The 11,071-nt window shown below is 51.0% G+C and overlaps 2 protein-coding genes across 2 annotated transcripts; both read left to right on the forward strand.

Annotated features, from left to right (window-relative positions):
- The first annotated feature begins 478 nt into the window (after nt 1–478).
- Nucleotides 479–3,913, forward strand: Hoxd13 (homeobox D13). The gene is made up of 2 exons (XM_087900060.1): nt 479–1,352; nt 2,178–3,913. Exons 1-2 carry the CDS (start codon nt 584–586, stop codon nt 2,426–2,428), a joined length of 1,020 nt encoding a protein of 339 aa, XP_087756186.1. The 5' UTR covers nt 479–583; the 3' UTR covers nt 2,429–3,913.
- Nucleotides 3,914–6,196: 2,283 nt separating this feature from the next.
- Hoxd12 (homeobox D12) lies at nt 6,197–9,979 on the forward strand. Its single transcript, XM_048426259.3, has 2 exons — nt 6,197–7,946; nt 8,105–9,979. The coding sequence occupies exons 1-2, from the start codon at nt 7,379–7,381 to the stop codon at nt 8,341–8,343; spliced, it is 807 nt and encodes a 268-aa protein (XP_048282216.3). The 5' UTR covers nt 6,197–7,378; the 3' UTR covers nt 8,344–9,979.
- The last annotated feature ends 1,092 nt before the right edge of the window (nt 9,980–11,071 follow it).

Genomic DNA, 11,071 nt, shown 5'->3' on the forward strand with positions numbered 1-11,071 from the left:
GGTGTGCAGCTCGAGGAGCCGAAGAGAGGTGGCAAAAACAGCGGTCGTGGAGATGAGGCGCAGGCCTTGGCGCCCGCCTTGCAGACAGGCCTGAGATGGGCCGTCGCGCAATCAACTCGAGGGGGTGGCTGCAGAGTAAACTCCTGGGTCGGGGGGGGGGGGTGGAGGGACGGGAATGGGAGGTGGGCCTCCCAAAGGGCTGAGGAGGGGTGGGGGCCCTGTGGGTGGGTCCAGCCAGATCCCGGCTGGGAGCCTGGCTCGCCCGCGCCCCCACCCCCACGTGGCCGGGAGCAGCCAATGGCACGGTCCTCGGCCGGCGCCCTCGGGGCGGGAGGCGGCCCCCCGACCGGCCCAGGCCCCCTCCCAACCTGAACTTCGTTTTTATAAACGTCCCGCGATGAGCTAACCTGTTGGAGGGCGGGCGGGCGGACTGGAGGCGGGAGGCTCGCGGAGGGAGTGAAGACGGGAGGGAGAGGGCGGGTGCGAGCGCGGCGCGGAGCACAGCAAGGGGGGAGGAGGCGCGGTGCGCCATGGTGTACTGCGCGGGGCCGAGGCCGGGGCCTGGGCCGGGCCGGGCCGGGCCATGAGCCGCTCGGGGACTTGGGACATGGACGGGCTGCGGGCGGACGGCGGGGCCGCTGGGGCGGTGCCGGCCTCCACCTCGTCCTCCGTGGCGGCGCCGGGCCAGTGTCGCGGCTTCCTGTCGGCGCCGGTGTTCGCGGGGACACATTCCGGACGCGCGGCGGCGGCAGCGGCGGCAGCAGCCGCAGCGGCGGCGGCGGCCTCCAGCTTCGCGTACCCGGGGACCTCTGAGCGCACAGGCTCCTCCTCGTCGTCGTCATCCTCGGCTGTGATCGCCACTCGTCCCGAGGCTCCGGTGGCTAAAGAGTGTCCTGCGCCGGCGGCCGCCGCGACCGCTGCAGCACCCCCGGGCGCTCCAGCGCTGGGTTATGGTTACCACTTCGGCAACGGCTACTACAGCTGCCGCATGTCGCACGGTGTGGGCTTACAACAGAACGCTCTCAAGTCGTCGCCACACGCCTCTCTCGGAGGTTTCCCGGTGGAGAAGTACATGGACGTGTCGGGCCTGGCGAGCAGCAGCGTACCGGCCAACGAGGTGCCCGCGCGAGCCAAGGAAGTGTCTTTCTACCAGGGCTACACAAGTCCCTATCAGCACGTGCCTGGGTATATCGACATGGTGTCCACTTTTGGATCCGGAGAACCTCGGCATGAGGCGTACATCTCCATGGAGGGCTACCAGTCCTGGACGCTAGCCAACGGGTGGAACAGCCAGGTGTACTGTGCCAAGGACCAGCCACAGGGGTCCCATTTTTGGAAATCGTCCTTTCCAGGTAGGAGCAACGTAGAAAACAGAACAACACTATGGGGCGGTGGGGGAGGGGGGAGGATGAAGAAAAGAAAAGCCCCTACGGACCCGGCCGGGTTTAACACACTAGAAATGTTCGTCTAGTTTCTGTAGTCTGTAACTTTCCTAATTAAAACCGCCTCTGCAATTTTTCCCTTCCCCGTGCTGCAAGGTGCTCTTGCCCTTCAGTTCAAGATCTTTAGTCACCTTTGCTTCTCTCTCTCTCTCTCTCTCTCTCTCTCTCTCTCTCTCTCTTTCTTCCTCCCTCCCCCTCTCCCTCTCCCTTTCCCAACCTCCTTACTTGAGAGGCTTTTTTTTTCCTAAAAGGTGTAAAAGTTGAGCCCCCACTTTTGCAAGTGGGGTTTCAATGACCACTAAAGCTTAGAGCCCATAAATCCCCAAACACAGGAACAGAAATTAAAGCTTGAGTAAAAGATCTGAAGTGTGTGTGTGTGTGTGTGTGTGTGCGCGCGCGCGCGCGCGTAACTAGCAATTGCAGAAACTGCCCTTATGAGCTTTCCCCAATAACCAGACCATAAAATCCCAGGCTTGTTAAAATGCCGGTTTGAAAAACCGTGATGATCCATCAAATTAGCTTTTGTCTTGAAGTGCAAATAGTCTTTCTTTAATAACGTGTAAATAATATGTCTATGTAAATAATAATAAAGTATAAACAATCTCATTCTCTTTATTCTCGGCCCCTGCCCAGTACTAACGCCTACCCCGCAGATACAGTCACCTAACACAATTCGAAGCTTTAGGTGCTCCAAGGCCCGCGGTCTAATGTTTCCCATGCTGTTGTTTGTGCCAGGGGATGTGGCTTTGAATCAGCCCGACATGTGCGTCTACAGACGGGGAAGGAAGAAAAGGGTCCCTTACACCAAGCTGCAGCTCAAAGAACTGGAGAGCGAGTATGCCATTAACAAGTTCATTAACAAGGACAAGCGGCGGCGGATCTCGGCTGCCACGAACCTATCGGAGAGACAAGTAACCATTTGGTTTCAGAATCGAAGAGTGAAAGACAAGAAGATCGTCTCCAAGCTCAAAGACACTGTCTCCTGATATGGGCCAGGTTGGCCAGACAGTTTAAAGGCTTTCGGCTGTCTCCAAAAATACCTTTGGAAAGACTTGAAAATGTATTTAATTTCCCCTTTCCCTGCCTAGGACGGCAAACATTGTGAATCGGTTTTCTCTCTCTCTCTCTCTCTCTCTCTCTCTCTCTCTCTCTCTCTCTCTCTCTCTCTCTCTCTCTCCTTCATCTGGCTCTAAAACTTTTTGATGCAATCTGACTTTGTAATTTTGTTACTTTCTTGCTTATTGGTTTTGTTCTTGTCTAGGCTTGTTTTCAGGATTTTTTTTTTTTTAAAACATTGTTTCTCCCTCCAGGCCAGTATAAAAAGAAAACTTGAAGTGTTTTTCAATAATCCCCCAAAATGAATTTCAGAAGTGCCCATTGGATTTAGGGGTTTATTTTTTTAATAGGACTTTATATGCCTTTCCAGCACTGCCTATGCTCATAATTCATTAGGCCAGAATTGTTTTCAGCCTTTCGTACCCTGTGATTGTGTAATTGAATGATTAGCTCTCAGAAGTTGCCCCCAGGCAAGTGGAAACAGCTTCAGGCACTCAGTGAAGTAGGATCACTGGTAGAGACTGAAGCTTGGAGAATGAAGGCCCCTGATGGCTTTAAAAGCAGCTACCTTATTAATATTGAAATGAAGACAGTCTTCCCTATCTTTGGCAATCTCATTTAATGTTTTGTGTGCTTGTAGCGTGCCTTGTAGCTGTAATCTTTTAATCTGGAAACAGTATGCCCTCTTGAATGCCTTCACTTCTCCAACTCTAGAAGCAGCTATTTAAACACCTACCATTGGCAGCGTGTGTCTCCTAGATGGTATAAATTCACCCGCTTTCCTTGGGCCTGTGGGAATGGAACTGAGGCCATCTCCTCAATCCTTGGAAAGAGACTGAGCCAGTGAGGCCATGGGTGGGAAATTCTACCCAGATTCTAATGAAGAAGTTAATTGTTTGAATGCATGGGTCTCCCAGAGCTTTAAAACATCTAACACATTTTTAAAATATGGAGCTCTAAGGACCAGCAAGAAAAAAATACACTTCTGAAAGTGATGCTGAACTACTTTCAAAACGTTGCATGTTTATGCGACCGAGAAATGATTTTTGTAGGTGCAATGTGTGTGAGCAGTGCTTCGAGCATTTTTTTAAAAAATCACCTTTTACTCCTAGGGAGATATAAATAAAAAGAACTCTCTGTTTCCACTGAGTCTTCATACTTTTGTGGTTTTCAAGGCTGTGAAGTCTCTTGAAACTGTTCTTATTTATTATAAAACTGTGCTCTCCTCAGCATCTGTAGATGAAGGAAACACCACCAGTTCTGGTCTCTGAAACTTCCATGTTCTATTCCTGCCCACCTCCCTCTAACACAAATAGTGATGTTTTAAAAATGAGGATATCATCTGTTTAAAATGATCAGTTTTTTTAATCAGACCAACTCATTAAAATCAATAAATTTTATTTCTTTCAATATTATCAGTTCATTTACCAATTTTATTTATTTTTTAATCAATGTGAATGTGGGAGCTTGGATAAAGGCAAACTCACTAGGACATTTGGGACCTGAAAGAGGGTCCATTATAAATATCTTCACTAGGAAGACCCAGACATTTAATAAAGCCATATCCACTTTTGGCAATTAAAACAGAAACATTTCTGACACCTCATACTGCAGGCAGCAATTGACACCTGAAATCCCTATTGTACATCTTAACAACTAGACACAAGTTTTAAGCATTGGGAACTTTTTCAAGGTCTCTTTGCCACCCAGGGCAATGGTCACAAAAACATGGGGTTCCTTCTTTTTATCACTACAATCTAGGAGGAGCTAACTTTCTGAGGCAAAAGTTAGTTAAACAGATTTCTAAAAGCTCACACAGTATGTAAATTCCTGTGGTAGGAGGGCTCTTTCAGGGCTGCGGGGAGAAAACACAGGGGCTTAAGGTTGGGAAGTACTTTCGTTTTCTCAGATCCAACTTGGCTTGTTTCGCATTTTACTACAAACTGCAGGGGCCAACTCCGTTTATAGAGGAGGAGATACTGGCAGAGATAGACAAGTATAAATACAGAGCGTAGTTCCATCTATGGAGGACAAACCCCAGAAAAGGGGGGGTGTCACATCATCCCGGAGGTCACACTTAAGGAAGCATCACTTAACATCTTCGCTGTTTTGCTCACAAGATGTGTTTCATCAAGAAAATAAAGGGGGGGGGGACTTTAGCTTTCTTTCAACCACCGTTCTCCCGCCCCCCCCCCATTTCTTTTTTGTAGGTTCTAGTCTCCCAGGCCACACTTCATCTCTCAGGTCCGTTTCTCAGGTTTCCTGTATCGGGTCGAGGGAATTGCCTCGAGGTTTCCCTTTCATCTGTAGTTACACGTCAGTTTCGCTGAGCCTCAGAGAAATGGGGTTTGCTGAAGATTAAAACTGCGCTCAAATGCTCTCTGGTGGTATTTGGATTGATGGCTAAATGAGGAACAGATGAAGGCTTTGTTATTTATATGTGTGCCTTTTATATTCGGGTTTGCGGGAGGAGGAGAGCAAGGGGTAAGTGGCTGTGGCCCTGGAAGAGAGGCCCGTGGGGAGCTCGGAAGGCCAAGGGAATTTGGAGAAAGGCTTTTTCTTCAGTTAGAGACTGAGAGCTGCTCAGAAACTTGGCGTATTATTAGCGATTGGGGTGGGGACCAAGATCTGCAGATGATTCGTGATTCAAGGGGTGAAAAGGGCGTTGGGACAGAGACTGAAGGTCAAACAAAAAATGCTGCCACAAGGCTTCCTCGCGTCAGGTCCCTTGACTCGGCTGTCTGGGTCAGCTGCTGCTACAATTCGGGCTTTCCAAGACTGTCCGTAGCGCCTTGGCAGCGGGCCATGACCGCCAGCGCTGGCGACCCCAAGCCGGCCCTACCGCCCTTCACTGTTGATCTTGACCGTGCAGCGGCGCCTCTCCAGGCGTGGAGCACGCTCGCCATCTTCTGGGCGTTCGGCGACATTGGCAGAGTTTGCCATTCGGGTCCTCAACCAGAGGCTTTTTCCCCCCACATTCTCAGTCGAGCCTCTTTCCCACCGTGCACCTTCCCTCCGGGTGTTCAGCTTCCAGCTTCAGTCACTAGCTTCTCGAAAAGCCCTTTCCCTACAAGACCTCGAAAGTTATAAACTCGGGAGATGAAGTGGGGAAGAAGGAGAAGGAGATGGAGAAGAAGGAGGAGGAAGAGGAGGAGATGGAGGAGGAGAAGGGAGAGAGAGAGAGAGAGAGAGAGAGAGAGAGAGAGAGAGAGAGAGAGAATATCGAGCTTTCTTATCTTTCCTGGTTCACCACTTAGCCCCTTTCCGTATTTAGTTCTGAGAGGCGGAGAGAACTCTAGGGCAGCCAGGGTCTAAAGATGCACTCTAAGACCTGTAACACCTAGGAATCGCTGTGCCTAAGGCAGAGGCGCTGAGAGGGCTGGGATTCTTAAAACCGAAATTTCAGGCCAAGGACTCTCCAGTAAAGAAAGGAGAACTCTTACTAAATGAGAACTATGGGATACCTAGGGCTTGGGTTCCCCTGGGCTTCTAAAATCGGAGTTGAAACTTAAGCCTTCTTCCACCTCCCAAGAAAGAACAGAGAATGGAGAGCTTGTCCCAACGCCTGAGACAGAGGGAATTAATAGTGCCCTGAAGAGTCCTAGACTTCTCCACCCCCACCCTATCTCCCACACACACCCACACACCCACCCCACCCCCGCTCGCGCCCCAGAGCCAGAGGAAGAGGCCCATTGCGTCCTGAGAGCCACCCAATTGGTCGCCATAACTCACACAATAAAGTCTCAGCGAGGTGGTCAGCCTTGCCCTCCGGCGGCGCCTGTGTGGTCTCCTTGCCAGAGCTGAGGCCCTAACCAATTCCAGCTTGACTCAGGGACCGAGGGTCCTGCTGCAGGCGAGCGCGGGAGTCCGTCCCACAGTCTGGGGGCGAAGCGGGGAGTGGGGGAAGGTTTAGTCCCAGAAGGGCCTGCCTCAGGGGAGTTAAACGTACTACTGCACCCAAGGAGCAGCTACTCTTCCGGCTTCCCTATTTGCCCAGCCAGTGTACCCGCAGCCTCCCGCGTGCCCGGAGGCACCGACACAAGGAACGCAGCTAGCTGGTTGTCTGGACATCTAGGAGTTCTGGCTTATGAGTTGTCACCAAGGTGATTCCGAGAGATGAAAGGCATGTACCTTTTGCACAAGTTTGGCTCCTCGAAGTGTTGAATTACCTGAGGGTCCCGGATAACACCACTAAGGGCATAGTGCCTGAGGACAAACGCCCGGGGAATGGTTTGTGTCGCCTTCTTTCATTGTTTCCTCGACCTCCTGTATTGTCTGCGACCTGGGATTCCAGGCTCATGCACAGAATGGGTCCTTGCTGCCAAACGTCTTGGACAGAGGCCTCCTGAGAGGTTCTATCTACTAAAGGGATTGTTGGTCTTTGGAGTGGCATTGCTCAGACCCAGGGACAGTTGGTGGCCCTGCCAGACCTTCTCCAGTCAAGTCTAGAGGTATCATTACCGAAAAATGTATGAATTGCAACTTAAAGTTGAAAGAAGCAAGTCCGGCCCAGGCAGCTGGTGGGAAATGAGCTGGCAAACCCAATTCAGGACAGGAAAACTCCCAAGAGACACTTGGGTAAAGGTACCCCCATCCCGATGTCATCGGCTTTCCTAAACAGGCCTGGAAACTCTCAAGGGCTTCGCCTTCCCTCAGCACGCTTTGGTTCCGCTGGCTGGTCCTTCAAAGCCCAACTTTGCGGGTGTTATCATAATACCCTGAGGGGGGGGTGGGGACGGGTCGGGGGATGTAGGCGGTGCTGAAATGACCGGCTTTGAAGAACCTGCAGGCAAAGTTTCGTCCAATCCTCTGAGCCGGGCCTCTTATTCCGGGTTGTAACTAAATACTGTTGCGAGCACAGCCCAGGCCCTTTGTCGGAGATGTGTGAGCGCAGTCTCTTCAGAGGGGGCTATGTGGGCTCGCTCCTGAATTTGCAGTCCCCGGACTCGTTCTACTTTTCCAATCTGCGGCCCAATGGCAGCCAGTTGGCCGCGCTTCCCCCCATTTCATACCCTCGCGGTGCGCTGCCCTGGGCCGCTACGCCTGCTTCGTGCACCCCTGCGCAGCCTGCCACCGCCTCTGCCTTTGGAGGTTTCTCTCAACCCTACTTGACCGGCTCTGGGCCTCTTGGCCTGCAGTCTCCAGGCACCAAGGATGGACCCGAAGAACAAGTCAAGTTCTATACGCCTGATGCCTCCACCGGATCAGAGGAACGCAGCCGAACTAGGCCTCCCTTCGCCCCTGAGTCTAGTCTGGCTCACTCGGCTCTCAAAGGCACCAAGTATGACTACGCGAGTGTGGGCCGGGCCGTTCCAGGCTCTGCAACCCTGCTCCAGGGGGGCCCCTGCGCCTCCAGCTTCAAGGAAGACACCAAGGGCCCGCTCAACTTGAACATGACAGTGCAAGTGGCCGGGGTGGCCTCTTGCCTGCGATCTTCGCTGCCCGACGGTAAACGGTGCCCACGCTCCCCAAGCCAGTTTGGGCGGGGACGGGAGGTGGGTTGCCAGGGACAGTTGTACCGGGAGGAGAATCGCCAGCAATGGCAAACCTCTGTGGGGCGGGAAGTTGATTTGAACGGGCTGACATGGGTCGGGGCTCTGTTTCAGGCCTGCCGTGGGGGGCGGCCCCGGGGAGGGCCCGCAAGAAGAGGAAACCTTATACAAAGCAGCAGATTGCGGAGCTGGAGAACGAATTCCTGGTCAATGAATTCATCAATCGGCAGAAGCGTAAGGAATTGTCCAACAGGCTGAACCTCAGCGACCAGCAGGTCAAAATCTGGTTCCAGAACCGGCGCATGAAGAAGAAGCGTGTGGTGCAGCGCGAGCAGGTCCTGGCGCTCTACTAGCCGCTCACGGGGCGGCGGCCATGCCAAGTCTGCCCTTTTGGATCTAGGCCTGGCCGTGGAGGAGGTGCTGGGGCTGGGACTGAGGATTTTCCTACCGCTCTTCCGCTCTTCCGCTGGTTCTTGCCCTCCTCTGGCTCAGTCTGAAGCCCTGGAGGCAGGAGGAGATTTGAAGATGAGGCCGGGGGGCCCCTTTGCCTTCAGCTCTCTTTGAGACCCTCCTAAGAGGTGTTTGAGAATTGTAATCTAACACTGGCATTCAGCGTGGGGCTGTCACCTGCCCTTGTCCGTGGTATTTACATCCAGGGCTTACTATTGAATCCTTGTATTTGGGTTTTTGTCAGTTTTCTTTTTCTTTCTGCGTCTAGCAGGAGCTAGCTAGAGCCCTGACTAGAAGAGCACACAGAAAGGCCCCGAGACCCCAATTGCAGTGGCTATGGCTGCGGAGAACCCGAGCCTCTTTGCGGCCGCGAGGCCTTTTGTGACGAAGCCAGGAGGGAGGAAAGGGCCTGGTTCCACTAAAACCCGCGTCTGCCCAGAAGGATGGGGGGGGGGATACCTTTGGAATCTCAGCTCTACAAAGGCTCTCCGACTGAGTAGAATATACTAGAAGGTTTCCTTCTCAGAGACAGGAGAGAGAAACTGGGATTCCAGAACAAATTACAATCTCCAAACAAGACTGGCAGAAATTCTTCTACCCCAAGCTCACCTATCCCTGAGCCAAGGCTGTGCACTCTGTAACTGGACCCCTAGAACTGAGCTGTAGCGTAGCGGGAGGGGAGGTGCTGGCCTGTTTTGAGGCTTGGCTGCACAGGGAAGGAAGAGAAGCAAGCGAGTGAGGAGGAGATTCTGTCCTTATGCTATAACTATGACTTTCTTCTTGAATGATGAAAGGGTCCACATGTCTTTCTTCCTTGAGTTACCTTAATGGGTCACCACAAGAAAAGACAAGCAAGCAAACAAAATGCCTACTTGTGGAGTCTTGGGTGAGAGAAGGGAACCTCAGATCCTCAGCCTGTGGCTGCTGCTCTTGAAAGGCAGAAGGAATCAGAACTTCTCCCACCACCCTCTCCACCACCCAACAATCCCATCAAAGCTCAGTCATTGTACCCTTTCTCTGAGATACTTTGTGGCCGGCTCTGGTGAAGCTTTTAAGTCCTGTCAGGTTTACCTTGAGGAGCCTAGGTTTTCTGAATGGAAATTCTGATGGAATTGTTCTACATTTGTTACAGAATCCATCTAGCCTTATTCTCAGTGAATACATCCCATGCCCTCTCCACCACCACCCCCAGAGAGAGAGAGAGAGAGAGAGAGAGAGAGAGAGAGAGAGAGAGAGAGAGATTTTGCCTCTTCTTCTGCGCTTTAAGCCCCACCCTCAACCCCTAGCAAGATCCACAACACCCTAAAGGCCCAAGATTCCTCCCCAAAGTCCAAGGTTTTTCTTTAGAGGTCCTGGACCAGGGCCTTGCAGGCCACCTCACAAGGAGCCTTGAGCCATACCCCAACTGATCTCAGTTGATGTTTTAAATAATATTATTTTCTATGTTAACCGTTGTCGTGGATATTTTGTTTTGATTTTGTAAAATAACATTTCCTTGTATATACTAGCTGCATAGTGAAAATAAATACCCAGGTCCCAGCCACATTGTTAGAGAGCTGTTGTTCATTTTAAAAGAGGCATTTCTTTTGTAATGTTTTTCAGGCCTCCAAATTCATTTTTGTTTTTCTCTGCTTGTTGTTTCACCTCTGGTATTTGCTGATCATTAAGTGAGAAAATGACTTCCGAGGCAGTCAGGGAATATATATATATATATATATATATATATATATATATATATATATATGAAAAAACAACTCTGGACAGAATATGTGTGAACTATCCAAAGGAAGAAAGTCCTTGTGCAGATGTGAGTGTATCTCAAACACAAAGAAAACTCTGAGATTGTAAATTGAGGATTCTCCATTTTGTCTAAATTCTCAAACTTGAAAGATTGCTCTTATTTGGTGGGGGAAGGGGTAGAGTCACGATCTGAGACTCCTCAGATTTCAAAACAAAACCTCCCTCTGCCAAATTTTGGTCAGTCTTTTCAGGACCAAGCTAAATCCTAGGAAGATCCCCTAGACGATTGCACCAGGGGTTCTGCAGGCTCCCTTGGGAATTCCACCCTATGCCTTTGGAGCCTAGAGCCCAGTCAAGTAAAGCCAGGGCCTGCTTGATACTAATCCCTTTGAATCCGGCTCCTAACTCACAGAGGTAGAAACTAGCTTCTAACTAGAGAAAGAATGACCAATACCAGTGACTCTGCTGATACCGAATAGTCAATGTTCCAATCCCCTTCCTGGGAAACAGATTTGATTTATACATAAAATGTTTTTCAATTAAAATTTTGCACACAACAATTGAAAGGTAAGAAAGAAGAGGCTATGAAGGCCCAGTAGACTATTTCCCCATGTGACTAGGCAGGGAGGGAGTGGTACTGAGCCAGATTTCTGGAGTCCGAGTCTGTATTGAGAGGTTTTCTCTTCGAAAACAACTGAACAAAGGCAGACCCCCGTACTGAGACCTTGGGTCCAGAGGGCTGAGAAAGGAAGAAGAAACCAGACTTACTCATACCCAGGCCTTAAAACAAAACGTGCAGGCTCATTTTCTAGATGAATAGACACTAAAGCGTCATGATTCTTCTCTGTAGCCTGGGAGGAAGGAGAATATTCCTAGAGGCCAGTCCCAGAA

The sequence above is a fragment of the Myodes glareolus genome, chromosome 21, assembly GCF_982192425.1.
Source record: "Myodes glareolus chromosome 21, mMyoGla1.1, whole genome shotgun sequence".
Lineage (NCBI taxonomy): Eukaryota > Metazoa > Chordata > Mammalia > Rodentia > Cricetidae > Myodes > Myodes glareolus.